This window comes from Podarcis liolepis, assembly GCF_965112155.1.
Source record: "Podarcis liolepis genome assembly, chromosome: Z".
Classification (NCBI taxonomy): Eukaryota; Metazoa; Chordata; class Lepidosauria; order Squamata; family Lacertidae; genus Podarcis; species Podarcis liolepis.
Genome location: NC_139570.1, coordinates 32,678,800 through 32,696,004, shown reverse-complemented (window position 1 = coordinate 32,696,004; position 17,205 = coordinate 32,678,800). Strand labels below are relative to the sequence as shown.

The following is a 17,205-nucleotide window of genomic DNA, read 5'->3' as shown; positions in this document are numbered from 1 at the left end:
CTTCAGCGTCTAGTTGGAAGAGTTTCTGTGTGTATGGAGGGGTGTGTGAAAAACCCACATTTTCAAGCTCTTTTTTCTTACCCTGCTTGTAGGGATAGTTATGGGGTCCTTGTGTGTGTGTGTGTGTGTGTGTGTGAGAGAGAGAGAGAGACAGAGAGAGAGAGAGAGAGAGAGTGAGAGTGCTCCACATTCACACCATAAAGCACTATGATTCCACTTTGAGGAGTCATGGCTTCCCCAAAAGAAACCTGGGAGCTGCTGTTGGTTCAGGGTGCTGTAAGTTCCTAGGAAACCTCTCTATTCCCTTCATGGAGTTACAGTTCCCTGAGTTCCCTTTGAAGAGGCATTGATGGTTAAACTGCTCTAGGAATTGTAGCTCTGTAAGGGGAATATGGGAGGTTGCCTAACAACTCAACCTCCTGAACAAACTATAGTTCCCAGGATTCCTTGGGGGGAAGCCATGGCTTTTTAAAGTGGCATCACAGTACTTAAAATGTATGGTGGCCAGAGGGTGCCGGGGGTGGGAGAGAGAAGTCATATTGGCTTTCTGCAGTGAAGTGGAGCAGATTTCTACTGCTGCTTTGGTGCTGCAAACTTCCCAGAAACAAAATGTGTAACTAAGAAGGTGCTGGAGACAGAGAGAGTTGGCTGTCGCTTTCGCACCTGGGCACTGTGCCAAGTGGGGCAACTGAAAAAAGGGGGCAGCCAGACCCCCATGACATGCTTTTTACGCTCTCTAGAGAAGATTTCCAGAGACAGGACAAGATCTTGGAAGGGGGAGCAGTGCCCATCTGTCAGTTTGCATTTTCACATTTCTGGACATTTTTTAAGGGATTGAGGATGGGGGGCGGGATACAGCTTTACCCTCCAGTTTGTGGGAAATCACAAGAGTTAACGTAATTGTCCGCCCCGAACTGGGTCCCCCCGCCCCACTTTGGGGCTGAGGATGTTTGTGGGAAGGCAGCTGTGAAGTGTATAATGACAGCCTATTCATCAAGATATTTCACAGAAAAGGTTTTTTGGCTTTTATTCCCAACTCCTCTGACTGTCCCTTGGGTACTCCTTTTTTAAAATAAAAGTGACTGGGAAATTCAAGCAGGGTGTCTGGACTGCATCCTGACCAGATAAAGATGTGCACAAAGGGGTCATCGCCAGCTAAGCCCTACTGAAGAGTAGAACCATTGAAAACTGAAGTTTTCGTAATTTCCCGTAATTTCCAATAGGTCTATCTTGAGTAGAACTAAAACTGAACTTAAGAAGGGCCTGGCTGCTGGATCAGACACCGGCGCCCCTCTATGCCGGCATCCTGTTCTCACTTGTGGTGAACCAGATGCCCGTATGGGAAGCCTGCAAGCAGGATCTAAGCACAAGAGCCCTCCCTATGCCATGGTTTCCAGCATCTAGCTCAGTATTGTGTCCAGTGGTTTCATGCAAGTCATGTTCCCAGCCCCACCTAGAGATGCAACCGGGGACTGAACCTGGGACCTTCTGCATGCAAAGCAGTGACTCTGTCACTAAGCCACAGCCCTTCTCCTAAAGCCCCTACAGTTTCCCTTTCTGGTCACCTAGAGGAATCCATTACTTGCCACAGGTGACTGGGCAAGAAGAGGCTTCTCACCTGTGGAAGAGGTGGGAGCCATATTTGTTCCTTATCAGCAAGGGAGAGGAGGAGAGTGACCACTGCAGGGGTCTTGACCATACTGAAGTCGGTGCTCAGGCCAAGCTCAGCCTCTTTGTTTCCCGGCAGGTTTCAATGGCCACCTGTGCCAGTATGACATTGACGAGTGTGCCAGCACCCCGTGCAAGAATGGTGCCAAGTGTGTTGATGGCCCCAATGCCTACACCTGTGAATGCACTGAAGGTAAGCAGGGTTGGGGGTGTGGGATCTCTGACCTCTTCTGGAGGGCAGGGATTCTGAGGAAGGGGGCAGGCCACTGTGGAAATAATGAATTTCATTGCGCGCAAAGGAATTTTATTTATTTGACTTTTATATCGCTTGTGCTAAAAGAAAGTCTCTAATGTGCTTTAGTATATATTTTGTAACATGCCTTGATTGAAAACAAAACCCTTCTGTGCAGCACAAAAATGCTTAAAACAGATTATCAATAAGAAGAATAAACAACAATAATTTAAGAACTTTTTTAAAGGTTAAAAGCACAATGAACTAAAGCTTTCATCAACTTTCTAAATACCTGGTTAGGCCTGTCTAAACAAAAATGTTTTTAACAGGTGCCAGAAAGAGTACGGAGAAGGTGGTTGCCTGATGTCACTAGGCAGGGAGTTCCAAAGTATACTGCAAAGTAATGCAAAATAGAATAACGTAGTAGAGAATGTTACACAATGTTGGAACAAGAATTGTAAAACAAAACTTCACACACCGTAAAGCACAGACTGAACATTGTTAACAACAGTGTCATTAAAATCACCCATATCCCCAGGAGAATAAGGGCTTTTATTGGAGGAGGGCTACCTGGAGATTCCAGGGACTGTATACCACAGAGCTCCGACCCTTCCCCTAAAAGTAAAGTAAGATTCTAGTCCTCATAGTTCTGAAGAAAGGGCTGAGTTAAATAGTTACGTTGGGGGTGCCATATACTGAGACTGACCCTTGGTGCATCTAATTCATTACTGTTTGCACTGAGTAGGGTCTAATTTTTCTTTTTCTGCATTTCATCAGACAAGAGTCTAACAAACACTTTGCTCGTAAAGCCAGGCTACTGCCTATTCTCTCTTTGTATGTGTGTGTTAAAGAAAAACCAAGTCCTGCTTCTGTGCCTCTGACAGTAGCTTGAGAGGCAGCAGTTTACCAGCCTTCTACTGATGCCATGGTCCCTCTAGCTCAGTCTACTCTGGCTGGCAGCAATGGCACTCCAGAGTTTTCAGGCAGGAGATGATTCCAGCCATACCTGGAGATATATGTGGGGATTGAGCCCAGGGGCCTTTTTCATGCCAAGCAGATGCCGCCATGACACTTCCTCAGATGTTTCTTAAAGGCCTAAAGGGGTCTCAGTTCAGCTTGCAACCTAGAAATGCTTTCAGGAGGGGAGGAGCAGCAGCTCTGATTCTTGACTGGTGCAATGCCAGGATCCCTGGCACCGACAACTGGTGGCACCCCCCCCCCAAAAAAAATTGGACTCTGCTTCCATTTCCTCCCTCTCTTCCCCACTCCTCATGAGTTTTTCTCTGTGCAGCACCTGACACAATGGAGGCAGCCCCCCCTCACCTTGGCTGAAAACATTGCTGGGGAAGGGGGTGTTGTGTGCCAGCCATTGGGGTCTTTGCCTCTGGTCTCCTCCTTCCTTCTTGGGCCCCTCGCCTCCCCGCAAAGGAGAAAGCGGGGACAGAGCAATACAAAAAAAAAAGGCCATTTCCAAACCCTCACACACACATACACACGGGGTTTTTTTTGGGGGGGGTAGCAGGGGCCGTGTGCACTCGACGAGTGAAACTCAAGTAGGTTTGGGGACAAAGCCGACGCCATGAGCCGGCAGCAGTGAACAGAGGTGCTTTTGTGGGGGTCCTCCGCTAAAAATCTTCCAGCTGAACAGTCTCTAATGAGCATCTTGGTCTCGCCGATGAAAAGCTGAGATGTGGATTTCGTTGATGGGGGAGGCCTGTGGGGAGGGGGGGAACAGTCAAAGCCTGACTTTGTCTTCCTTCCAACCCCCCTCTTCCTCCCCCCACTCCCGGCTTTTGTCCTTCTCCCTCCTCTGTCTCCCGGCACTTCTCAGTTGCTATTATCCCGCCATACAGGCAGCCGTACATGCAGCCGTTTGTCCCAACTGAACCCCCCCCCCACACACACACCGCACCTCCCCCTCCCGTCCTGGTCCTGCCCTTTTGGATTCCATGGCCAGCCTCTCTGAGCTGCATGCAGACAAAGTGGGGAAGAGGCTGCCTCTGGGCTCCTGCGAAAGACAGGAAGAAAGGGGTAGTCTGTGCAAGGGGAGCCATTGTGCGCTCCTGGGGACAAAGCCGGGCTCTCTTTGCATTCAGTTGGGAGGCAGTAGGGAGGGGGGGTGCGGCTCCTTCTCCTTCCTCCAATCGTTAAGGAACCTCCCCTCCAAATCCTCTTGCCACGCGCTGTCTTCCCTTTGCAGCCAGGGTCCCCCCTATCCATGTCTTGGCCACGCCGGCTGGCAAAGGGGTTGTTAGCTGCTGGGCTCAAGGGCACTTGGTGTGTGTTTGGTTCAGCTTCTGTGCCCCAGGCTCTCTGTGGGGGCTTCCCCGGGAACTCATCTGTATAGGAAGCTGCCTCATGCTAAGTCAGACCATGACATAGGAACATCAAGTGAGCCTCTTGGATCTGGCCATCTAGCATGCTGTTTGCAGAGTGGCCAACCGCAGCGGCCCACAATCAGGACCTGAGCACAAGAGCAACTCTCCCTGTGGTTTCCAGCAAATGGGGTTCAGAAGCATTGCTGCCTCTGACCGTGGAGGCAGGGTGCAGCCATCATGGCTAGTAGCCACTGATAAACCTCTTCCTCTTCCTTCTCCCTGAATCTGTCCAATCCTCTTTTAAAGCCATCCAGGTTGGTGGCTGTCACTGCCTCCTGCAGGGGTGAGTTCCGTAGTTTCACTGGCCTCCACTTCCTGCACCAGGCGCTGATTCCAAACCAGCTTCAAGGTCACAGCAATGAGAAGAGCCACCTAAGGACTGGTCATACTGGTGTTCTGTAATCAGGCTCTCCCTTAGAGAGAGGAGGCTCAGAAGGTGTCCACAAGAGGCTTTTTGGCTGTGTCCCACCAACCTCTGAAATGCTTTCTCAAGTGAAACCCACCTGCTGCAGACATTGGCATCTTTTCAATGCCTAGTTAAGACTTTCCTCTCCTTGCTCCCTGCCCAGGCTACTCAGCAGTTGATGGAAGTTGAAAAGTTTTGAAAAGTTTTTAAACTTAATTGCAAGTTGCCTATGGGTTGCCCTGTGTTGGTTTTTGTTGTTGTTTATTAAGCTTACAAGTTGCTTTATTACAAAAATAACTCAAAGCAGCTTATAGCACGTACATTAAAACCAGCAGAAAGGTAGACTCTTAAGTGCAGACGTGTTTCATATCTGGACCTCACAACTCTGGAGTTTAATATTAATGCACAAATGGACAACACGTCCAAGAGAGTCAAACTAACAATCAAGCCACTACTGTTCAATCAACCTGGTGTAGTTCTGCGATATATATGCAACATCAATAGAACATGGTTATAGGCTCTGAGGACATCTGGCAACTTGTGGAATGGTACATTTGTTTAAATCTTTGAAGTTAATTGTAATTAAATGGGCATTTGTTGCTTCTGCAGGATGAGCGTTGGCATGGTTTAATAGTCATTGTTGTTTCTTGTATAAAGAAGTGAAAACAACAACATATTGGGGGGCGGAACCCAGTATAAAACGAAACAGAGAAAGATCTGTGTTGGGGTGACTAACTCCCAATTTATTGATTGACTGATGGACTGATTGTCATGACCTGCTTGGTGTTGCCTCCTCCTCAGGCTTTTCTGGCCCCCATTGTGAGACTGACATTAACGAGTGTGACCCAGACCCTTGCCACTATGGGACCTGCCAAGATGGCATTGCCACCTTCACCTGCCTCTGCCAGCCAGGCTACACGGGGCGTCTCTGTGACATGAACATCAACGAGTGCCAGAGCCAGCCTTGCAAGAACGGGGGCACCTGCCAGGATCGGAACAACGCTTATAACTGCCTCTGCCTCAAAGGGACGACAGGTAAGAGCTCCCAGGGGTGTTCACTGCAGCAGTCTTTTTGTAAAAAAATTAAAATAAAATCCTAAAGGATGTTTAGGTAAGGCAAAGGCTCAGGACAGACAAAGGAAAGTACTTCTGCACTCAGCACATCGATTAGCTATGGGAATCGCTCCCATTTTCACAAGGGCCACATCATCTCCATTCTGTACTTGCAAGGAACTGATCCAGCAGCATGGCAGCACCGCATGCCCGCTCGGGAGTGTCCCAAAATAAGAGCATAAGAAGAGCCTGCAGGATCAGGCCAAAGGGTGCCCATCTAGTCCAGTGTCCTGTTCTTAAAGTGGCTAGCAAGGAGGACAAGAGGCCTCCAACTGTGGAGGCAGAACAAAGTCTTATGGCTAGTCTTATGGCTAGTAGCCCTCTCCTCCTCCATGAATTTGACTAATCCTCTTTTAAAGCTATGCAAGTTGATGGGCATTTCTGCCTTCATTGGGAGCAAGTTCCACTGATGACGGAAGAAGTCATTTCTGTTCCAAATTTTCCATCATTCAGCTTCATTGGACACCCACAGAGTTCCAACGTTACAAGAGAGGGAGAAAAGCTTTTCTCCATTCATTTTTTCCATGCCATGCGTAATTTTGCAAATTTCTACCATGCCCTCTCTTGCCTTTTCTTTAAACTGAAAAGTCTCAAATGCTGCAGCCTTCCTCAGGCGAGAGGCTCAATCAGCCCCTTGTTGCTGTAGTATCCAGCTTGGGTCCCCCGTCGTTCAGCCCGGACACTGAGATCCAGCTCCAAGGATCTTATTGTGAGAAGTGAGGTTAAGGGAATCGGGCAGAAGGCCTTCTCAGCAGCCATGCCCACCCAATGGAACGCCCTCCCAGCAGATGTCAAGGAGATAAATACCTGACTTTTAGAAGACATCTGAAGGCAGCCCTGTATAGGGAAGTTTTTAATGTTTGGTGTTTTGCTGTTTTAATCTGTTGGAAGCCACCCAGAGTGGCTGGGCCAACCCAGTCAGATGGATGGCATAGAAATAAATTCTTATTCTTATTCTTATTAAGGTCCCAATTGTGAGGTCAACCTGGATGACTGCGCCAGCAATCCGTGTGACTATGGCAAGTGCATTGACAAAATCAATAGCTACGAGTGCACCTGTGAGCCTGGATATGCAGGTGAGGACGGGGGATGAGATAGGAGCAGAATGGGATCATAGAACCATAGAATTGTGGAGTTGAAAGGGACCTAAACCAATAACGGTTGCGTTGAAGTGCAATGCAGGGAAGCCATTCTTGTACTGTACAGTGGTACCTCGGGTTACATACGCTTCAGGTTACATACCCTTCAGGTTACAGACTCTGCTAACCCAGAAATAGTACTTCAGGTAAAGAACTTTGCTTCAGGTTGAGAACAGAAATTGTGCTCCGGCGGCGTGGCAGCAGCGGGAGGCCCCATTAGCTAAAGTGGTGCTTCAGGTTAAGAACAGTTTCAGGTTAAGTACAGACCTGCGAAATGAATTAAGTACTTAACCCGAGGTACCATTGTATTGGGTTTTCTTTACGGCTATGGTGATTGGTTCTGGGTTGTGACACTGGGCCAGCCTGTGACCTCTTTCTCTTACCCAAACTTCACAGGGAGGATGTGCAACATCAACATTGACGAATGTGCCAGTAACCCTTGCCACAATGGAGGCACCTGCAGGGATGGCATCAACGGCTTTGTTTGCGTCTGCCCAGAGGGCTACCATGATCCCATGTGCCTCTCGGAAGTCAATGAGTGCAACAGCAATCCCTGCATTCACGGGAAATGCAATGATGGCCTGAATGGGTAAGCTTCTGGGGAGGGGGCTCTGGGGCTCTCTGGCTGGCATGGGGGAGTTCCCTCCGCTGTCTCACATGGTCAGATGCAGCCCTTGCCAAGCTGAGAGTAGAGCAAGGTGAGAGGTTCTGGGGTCACTTCCCAGACAGGCATCTCTCAGGTTCTCATAGTCACTTAGTTGGGCCCCATGACAACAGGATCATCATCAATAATTATCTATTGATTTATATGGAAAAAAACACCATCTAAGCAGTTTCTATATAACACAGAAAGACAATTTTTAAAAAGAGAAAGAGAAATGTATGTACAACATTAAAAACCAAAAATATAAAGGAATATACAAAGGAATACATCATGGAAGCTGCAAAATGACACTGAGCAGAAGGCTCAGTCTAAGAAATCGTACCAAGCATTTTGGCTACAGAAGGAAATTTCTGATCGCTATCCTGCACATAACGATAGACAGTGGTTTAGAAGCTCCTTGTTGCAATTCCAACATCACATTTGGTGGAACATGCTTTTAGTGTGGTCATCCAAACAAAGAAATCAGATTCCTAAACGTGGTGATTTAATACTCCTGCTAAGTGACTTGAAACCAGACATCGGGAAACTGGTATCACTTCATGAAGCCCATGCATCGAATTAAGAATTTGCTGCACAGTGAAGGAGTTACTAAGACTAAATGACTATCAGATGTTGAAAAGCTGGCATCCCTGCAGCAAGTTCCATCAATTCTGTTGAATTAATTAAACTCAATAGTTTTAATTGGATTTTGAATAAATGTGCAATTAATTGTTACTGTTTTGAATTTTATTCTGCTGTTACCTTCCTTAGTGAGTTGTGAAAACCACTCTTCTGAATAATGCTTTTTATAGGTTAGGGGGCCGTGGGGATGAGTTGATGGAGCCAAGGGCATGGTGGCCCAACAAAATTTTGGGAACCACCGCTCTGTGTCTAGGGAAAGTCTACCTCTGAATAACCAATGATGGGGAACAACAACTGGAGAGTGTTCTTGTGCTCAGGTCCTATTGAAGCATCTGGTTGGCCACCATGAGAACAGGATGCTGGGCTAGATGGTCCACTGGCCTGAGCCATCAGGCTCTTCTAATGTTCTTTGAGTCTACTCTGAATAATTCTTGGTTTGCATTATCCTCCAAGCATCTGTAAGAGATGTGGTCTTCCTGTGACTGCATGGAATCTGTGGGGTCAGAGGCAAGTTGCCCGTGAACTCCCAATTTCTAGGAATCACAAGTGGGGTTGTTGCACTCAAGTCCTGCTTGCCGAATAGTGGCATCTGTTTGGTCAAGTTTGGGAACAAGATGGCTGGACTAGATGGGCCATTGGCCTGACCAAATAGGCTCTTCTTATGTTCCTATAACAGCCGCCATACACTAAGGAAAAGAGAGCCCAGAGAGGTTTTGGGAAGTGTCCCAGCTTAGTAGAACAGCAGATGTTTCCCAGGTAGAAAGTCCAGTAGGGCTGGGACTGTCCACTGCCTGAAACTCTGAGGAGCCACTGCCAGCCAGTGTAGAGAATGCTAAGGCAGATGGGCCAAGAGTTTGGCAGCTTTCTGTCTTTGTTTGCCAGTTTGATGTCAGTTGCTAAGAATCACATGCAGGGAGGTAGCTAATACATTCAGGTCCTCCTTTTGTGGGCTTCTGTGAGAAGATGATGCTGGACTAGATGGGGCCTCCTTGGCCTGATCCAGCTGTTGCGGGACCCTTCTGAGGTTCTTAGAACTGTATACATGCACAGTGTCTGAAAGGAACAGGGCATCCAGGATGGCAGCTGCTTTGAGCAGCAGACACTTGGAACCAAAGATTACAAGAAGCATTACAAGATGGGTCTCTGTTGGGGGATGGCTGCTGTAGACACACAGTCTGCACCAGCCCTTTCAATTGCCAACTTGGTGCCCGCCAGATTCTTTGGACCACAATTCACCCGCCAGAAGCAGGAGTTGTGTCATCCAAAACATCTGGAAGCCTCCACGTTGGTCTTCACACATGCACATGCTCAGGCACATGCTCATGCGCGTTCTGCTTCTTAACGACAGCTACAAGTGCGATTGTGACCCAGGCTGGAGCGGGACAAACTGCGACATCAACAACAACGAGTGCGAATCCAACCCTTGTATGAATGGTGGCACCTGTAAAGATATGACCAGCGGCTACATCTGTACCTGCCAGGAGGGTTTCAGCGGTAAGAGGTCTGGGGAGAGAGGACAGGGAGTGCTTGCCCTGCCTTGAGCACACCATGAAGTGTGACTGGCCCATGGTGTAACAGGTAGTGTCATTCTACTGTTCAGTCAATAGGTGGCACTAGACTTCCTGGTTTTGGCTGGGTGGAGCTTTCTGGTCACTGTTCTTGGTGTTTTGTTTTGTTTTGTTTTGTTTTGTTTTGTTTTGTTTTTTGAGAGAGAAACAATCGAAACTCTATTAAAAGCCAGGAGAAAACAAACCAGAAGGAAGAAACTTTGATTAAATGGAAGGATGGGGTTTCTTCAGGGGGCGTTGGAGGCTGTATAAAATGAGACTGGGGGCCACAGGTTGCCCACTTCCAGGTGCTCCGAAGTTTTTGTAGCCAGTGCTGGTCCTGCTCTAGAGTAAACCCACTGAAATGAATGAGCCTGAGTTAGTCATGGTTATTAATTTCAGTGGGTCTGAGAAGGACTAGGACCTTCACCCCTAGGATCCCAAGGTGGGTCACAACAATTTAAAATACAACATTAAAAGCAGTTTAAACAAATTGCCTTAAATGGCTCGGCGCCGCAATACCTCAAGGACCGCTTCTCCCCTTATAATCCATCTCAGACTCTGTGTTCATCATCCGAGGCCCGTAGTCGTGTGCTGCCTCCATGTGAGGTCCAAAGGGTGGCAGCACGAGAATGGGCCTTCTCCGTCATGGCTCCCCATTTGTGGAATCCTCACCCCTGAGAGGTTTTGCTGGCACCATCATCATATATGGTGCCAGGTGAAAATGCCATTCTTCAACCAGGCTTTTGGTTGATTAATATGCTACAGCCTGTTAAATGTTTCTGTGGGACGAGGGGTGTATTGTTTTGCTGTTTTGTTTTACTTACCGTATTTTTCGCTTCATAGGGCGCACCGGACTATAGGGCGCACCTAGTTTTTAGGGGGGGAAATAAAGAAAAAAAAATATTTCCCCCCAGCCCCAAAGAGCAAAGAAGCCAAAACAGCGAGTGGGATCCATCCCGCTGGCTGTCTTGGCTTCCTCTTTAGCCACGCACAACCTCTCCAGCTAGGAGAGGCTGCGCATGGCTTTGGCAGAAGCCAAGACAGCAAGCGGGATGGATCCCGCTCGCTGTTTTGGCTTCGTTTTCAGCCGCGGGGCTGGGGCAGGGGAAGCCCGGGCTTCCCCCACCCCCAGCCCCCAGAACGGGTCTGGGAGCGGCGGCAAGTCTTGCTCTCCCGGATTCAGCAAAAGGAACCCGAAGCCTTCGGAGCGCAGCGCGAGTTATCGCTGCACTCCAGAGGCTTCAGGCGGCTATCCCTGAAGCGTGGAGAGTGAGAGGGGTCGGTACTCACCGACCCCTCTCGCTCTCCATTCGCTCCATAGGACGCACACGCATTTCCCCTTCATTTTTGGAGGGGAAAAAGTGTGTCCTATAGAGCAAAAAATACAGTATTCACTTGTTTTTATCCTGCATTTTATTCAGTGAACTACGCTCAGATCTTATGATGAAGGGCGGTATATCAATCAATCAATCAATCAAATAAATGAATGAATAAAATTGCAGGTCATAAGAATAGGGAGGATCCTAAACACATGCCTCTCAGGTCTGTCAAAGACCAGAGTGAGGAAGATACGTCATCAGCATGCCTGCTGAAAACCTTTCTATTCCTCCAGACCTATGCAGGCAATTAAGAGTACATCCCCACAATGGCCTATGGACTTTAATTTATTTTTATTTTTAACTGGTTTCAAACTTTTAATGATTTTATTATTTGGTTTTATGTTTTTATGCTGTTTAAAACCACTGTAATCATAGAAACAGTGGCATAAAAAAGTATTTTTTATAAATAAAAGCTGTACAGTGAAGGTGCCAGGCACACCTCTATTGAGGGGAAGTCTCACAGCATAGGGGCTGCCACAGAGAAGGCTCTCTCCCAGACACCACCTTCATTAACTTATATGGGAGTGGGAACTACCAAGAGGGCCCCCTTTGCCGACCACAACACCCAAGGAGGGTCTGAAGGGAAGGAGGCTGCCTCTCAGGTATTTGGGACTTAAGTTGTTTATGGCTTCAAATACTAATGTGAGCACCTTGAATTGGGCCTGGAAATGGACTGGCAACCAGTTAAAGGCTTCCGGGAGGCTGGCTTGGGAAGGATCCCAGTCTAGGAGTCATGGAGAGAGGAGGCAAGCTTTGGCAGGCTGACCGTGCATGTGGGTCTCTCAATCTTCCCAGGTCCCAACTGCCAGACCAACATCAACGAATGCGCCTCCAACCCATGCCTGAACCAAGGGACCTGTATCGATGACGTGGCCCGTTACCAGTGCAACTGTCTTCCACCCTACACTGGTAAGAGACCAAACCCTGGATCAAAAACCTGTAGCCGTGGGAGCACCGGAAGCTGCTTTCTGCTGAGTCGGACCCATTGGTCCATCTTGCTCTACACTGACCGGCAGCAGCACCTCTTCAGGCAGAGAGTTTTTCTCAGCCCTGTCTGGAGATGGTGAACCTCGGGCCTTCTGTATGCAAAGCATCCATTGCATGCTGCTGAGCTATTGCTTTCCCCCTTAAATATAAAATAAGGTTCTAGTTCTCATGGTTCTGAATAAAGGGCTGGTTTAATGAGAAGCATAGAAAGTTTCCCATAGTTTTCTCGGAAGAGGGATTGATTATTAAACCGCTCTGAGAATTGTAGCTCTGGTGTGTGTGTGTGTGTGTGTGTGTGTGTGTGCAAATAGAGGTCTCTTGGACCCCTTAGCATACTGCTGTTTCCAGGATTCTTTGTGGGAAGCCATGACTGTTAAAAGTGGTGTGGTACTGCTTTAAATGTATCTTACAGGTATGTCTTCCCTCCAAGAACCCTGTAATTTACTGCACATAAAGCTACAGTTCCCAGCACCCTTAACAAGCTACAGTTCCCAGAATGCTTTTTTTGGGGGGGAGGAGGGTGTCATAACTGTTTAAAGTGGCATGGTGCTGCTTTAAACATGGGGGCAGATGTGATCTTAGCTTTTGTGCAAATCCGGAACTCAGGCCAGCAGAAGCACCTACGCCAAGGTTGTCTGAAGGGCTGCTTGCTCCTGTTTTCTGCCCTGAAATCAAAACCAGCTGGAAGAGTTTTCTAAACATAGGATGCTTCCTCCCGCTTATCATTTTCACATGCTCCTGAGTGGGGAGGGGGGAGGTCATATTTTGGTTTGCTGGAACAGGAGGGACTCTTTCCCACACTCACATTTTGCAGCACCTTTTTCTGTGAGAAAGCCTTCTTATATGAACCAGCTTTTCTTCAATGAGTCCATTTTTCACTAAAAAAAAACACAAAACTGCAAAAAGACTTTTCGCTCATGCCCCTGGATGCTTCCTTTTGGAATGATGGAGGCCTCTCCCGCATCACCTGCATAGGCAGGTCCATCAGCTTTGTAAGGGCAGGGATTTTCTGCTGAGTTGAGTCCTCTCTGCCCCGTTTCCTGCTTCACAAAACAGCAGCATCCTGCACACAATTAGAGGAAGCCATGACTCCTTTCCTGCCTTGGCCAGTTGCTGTGGAAACAATCCAGAGAAAAATGGGGGAGTCAAAGGCCCCCTTCTGGAAAACAGCAAAAGGGTCCTTGGATGGTAAGGGCCTGACAAGGGAGATAACGTAAAATGTGGGGAATATTGGCTTCGTAAACAGGAAGACAATGGGACAGAGGTGGGGAGGAGAGAAAATATGAGTTAAGTTGAACTCGCACACCCCATACAAATAGTGTTCCCTTATTGGGGTCGCCCTGACAGCATGCAGAAGCATGTGAAATTGGGAACGTACCTTTCCAAAACGCCCCTTCACAAGGGATAAGAAATACAGTGGTACCTCGGGTTTAGAACTTAATTCGTTCAGGAGGTCCGTTCTTAACCTGAAACTGTTCTTAACCTGAAGCACCACTTTAGCTAATGGGGCCTCCTGCTGCCGCCGCACAATTTCTGTTCTCATCCTGAAGCAAAGTTCTTAACCCAAGGTACTATTTCTGAGTTAGCGGAGTCTGTAACCTGAAGCACCTGTAACCCGAGGTACCACTGTATGTTTCTTCCCTGAGAAGAGAATCTCTTGGAAAATCTCTCAAGGCTCCCAGCAACACCCTGAAGGCCCACAGGCCAAAGGGCACAGAAAAGTTTCTAGGAATGTGTGTTAATCTGTCTCTCTCTCACACACACGAAAATTTTGCACAGCATGTTGCTTCTCCATGCACACACAGATCATCCCAAGTCTTATTGGGCAGCATGAGAAAAACATAGCATGTCCGCAACATTTTTAGGGCAAGTACTGGACCAAGAGGATGTAAGGAGCTTCCTTCTACTGAGCAAAGACAATTGGTCTGTCTAGCTCAGGATTGTCTACCCTGGCTGGCAGCAGCAGCCCCAGCACAAGTAGGGACATCGGAAGGTGCCTTATGCTGAGTCGTTGGTCTGTCTAGCTCAGGATTGTCTACTTGACTGGCAGCAGTGATACTATAGGGTTTCAGGTGGGGAACAATCCCATCCTACCTGGCGACGCTGGCAGGAAATGAAACTGGGTCCTCCTGCATGCAAAGCAGATACCCTGCCTGTTGAGCTGCTATGGCTGTTCCCCTGACCAAATGTGTGGACTCCTCTCAACTTTGATGTATTTACACTCCAGGGCCGACCTGTCGGGATGTCCTGGCTCCATGTGCAGACGGTCCCTGCAAGAACGGTGGCAAGTGCAGAGAATCTGAAGATTTTGAGAGCTTCTCTTGTGCCTGCCCTCCAGGGTGGCAAGGTAAGGGTTTGGTTCCCATTCCATGGTCTACAGAGGTGCCCACATGCACGTATGCGGTGGTGGTGATGGTGCCTGCTTCATTCACTGCAACAGAATATAGGGATGACCTCCAGTTTGGACAGCTTTAGAAAGGGGTTTGGTGAATTCATGGAGGAGGAGCAGGATGCCAATGACTGCCAGTCACAATGGCTATGTAACTGCCTCCACTGTTGGAGGAAGTAAATGCCTCTGAAGTTGCTGGGAATCACAAGTGGGGAGAGTTGCTGCTGTGACGCTCAGGCGCTGCTTGTGGGCTTCTCATTGGGGCATTTGGTTAGCAGCTGTGAGGACAGGATGCTGAGCTAGACAGGCCCCTTTTGGCCCAATCCGGCAGATCTCTTGTGAATGGCTTTAAATGTGGATTAGACAAATCAGTGGAGGAGAAGACTATCTAAGGCTGCTAGCCGCAATGGCTATGTTTTGCCTCAGTGGTTGGAGGCAGCAATGCTTCTGGACACCAGAAGCTGGAAACCAGAGGTAGTGGGAGTTGCTGTTGTGCTCAAATCCTGCTGGTGGGTTTTTCATGATGGACATCTGGTTGGCCACTGTGAGGCTGGACTTTGGCAGGATGCTGCAGCCAGAACACTCAGACTTAATAGACTGAGCCTTCTATTTCTTATAAACTATTGGGTGTAAGTCCTCAGAGTAGACATGCTGAAATCAGTAGACCTAAGTTAGTCATGATCTGGGGCCTGTCACTGCCTTTTAGCATAGCCTACCCCACAGGGTTGTTCTGAGGATGAAACAGGGTAGGAGGAAAACCATGTACACCACCTTGAGCTCCTTGGGAGGAAAAGGTGGGATATATATGTAATAAATAAATAAGATTAAAATAACATCTGTGTTCATTAACTTCAGGGGATATACTCTTGAGTAAGACTACTGTTAGCTGCAACTATATTGTTGGTTTTATTTTATTTTTAAAACTTGGACCAATGCAAATTATGTTCTGCGGTGTGCAGGTGGTAAAATAACTTTTTGAGAGTCTCCCAGGTCTCAGATATTGTTAATTTCCCTCTCTTCCCCCACCCAACTCCCTCAGCACTGAGATTTGAGAAAAAGAGAGTATTGCATCTCAGCTCTAAATAATAAAGATACCCTGAAAAGGCCCCAGATAGCCCCCCCCCAAACCCCACCTCCCTCACTCTCTCTCTCTAGTGGCAGGTTACTTGATTTATTGCCTGAAGCGACAACCGCTAAATAGGTCTTGGTTTGCCTAGGATGCACCTGCCTTCCTGCAGCCCCTTGCTCTGTGGTTAGCTGTTAACCTTCTCCCTTTGCTCTCTATCCCTCCTTTCTTGTTGCTGGTGCATTTCTGGGCTCATTTACAAAGAGCCACTCCTCTTCTCTTCTCTTCTCTTCTCTTCTCTTCTCTTCTCTTCTCTTCTCTTCTCCAAGGACATCAATGATTGTATTTGGCGCTAGCGCCTCAATTGTTTTGCATGTTGTCAGTGAGCTGATCCCAAAATGACAGGCATTCATTTGGAATCCCTAGACAGCCCCAGGACAGGCAGGAAACTCAGCCTGAAAGTCTGTCTTAAAGGGGTACACTTCCTCTCTCCCCTTTCCAGCACCTGTTTCTTCTAATGATTTTTTTCAACCCTGGTTTACCATCACACCACAAACCATGGTTAGCACTAGGGAGCCTGTGCTATGTCTGCACCAGGCAGATATTAAGAACATAAGAAGAGTCTGTTTGGTCAGGCCATTGGCCCAGCTTTCTGTTGCCACAGGGGCCAACCTGATGGTCAAATGGGAAGCCCACAAGCAGGACATGAGTGCAACAGCAGGAATAATAATAATAATAATAATAATAATAATAATAATAATAATAATAATTTATTAGTTATACCCCGCCCATCTGGCTAGGTTTCTCCAGCCACTTTGGGCGGCTTCCAACAGAATATTAAAATACAATAACCTATTAAACATTAAAAGCTCTCCTAAACAGGGCTGCCTTCAGGTGTCTTCTAAAAGTCTGGTAGTTGTTTTTCTCTTTGACATCTGGTGGGAGGGCGTTCCACAGGGCACATGCCACTCTTGAGAAGGCCCTCTGCACAGGACCTCAGTGTTCGGGAAGAACGATGGAGGTGGAGACGCTCCTTCAGGTATACTGGACCGAGGCCACTTAGGACTTTAAAGGTCTGCACCAACACTTTGAATTGTGCTCGGAAACGTAATGGGGACCAGTGTAGGTCTTTCAAGACTGGTGTTACATGGTCTCGGTGGCCGCTCCCAGTCACCAGTCTAGCTGCCGCATTCTGGATTAGTTGTAGTTTCCGGGTCACCTTCAAAGATTGCCCCACATAGAGCGCATTGCAGTAGTCCAAGCGAGAGATAACTAGAGCATTCACCACTCTGGCGAGACAGTCTGCGGGCAGGTAGGGTCTCAGCCTGCATACCAAATGGAGCTGATAAACAGCTGCCCTGGACACAGAATTGACCTGCGCCTCCATGGACAGCTGTGAGTCCAGAATGACTCCCAGGCTGCGCACCTGGTCCTCAATGGGGCACAGTTACCCCATTCAGGACCAGGGTGTCCTCCACACCCGCCCGCCTCCTGCCCCCCAAAACAGTACTTCTGTCTTGTCAGGATTCAACCTCAATCTGTTAGCCACCATCCATCCTCCAACTGCCTCCAGACACTCACACAGGACCTTCACCGCCTTCACTAGTTCTGAT

At 48.0% G+C, this 17,205-nt stretch overlaps 1 protein-coding gene across 3 annotated transcripts in view; it reads left to right on the top strand.

The window, feature by feature from the left end:
- Positions 1-17,205, top strand: part of NOTCH1 (notch receptor 1) — a 96,403-nt gene that overhangs the window by 47,997 nt on the left and 31,201 nt on the right. For all 3 annotated transcript variants that reach the window (XR_014521360.1, XM_083484904.1, XM_083484905.1), the window contains 7 exons: positions 1,748-1,861; positions 5,486-5,719; positions 6,763-6,873; positions 7,333-7,525; positions 9,570-9,715; positions 11,946-12,059; positions 14,365-14,484. Coding sequence is in view for 2 of the 3 variants with exons in the window: in XM_083484904.1 (XP_083341030.1) it covers positions 1,748-1,861; positions 5,486-5,719; positions 6,763-6,873; positions 7,333-7,525; positions 9,570-9,715; positions 11,946-12,059; positions 14,365-14,484 (1,032 nt within the window). In the remaining variant the exon portion in view is untranslated. The remainder of the gene's footprint in view (positions 1-1,747; positions 1,862-5,485; positions 5,720-6,762; positions 6,874-7,332; positions 7,526-9,569; positions 9,716-11,945; positions 12,060-14,364; positions 14,485-17,205) is intronic.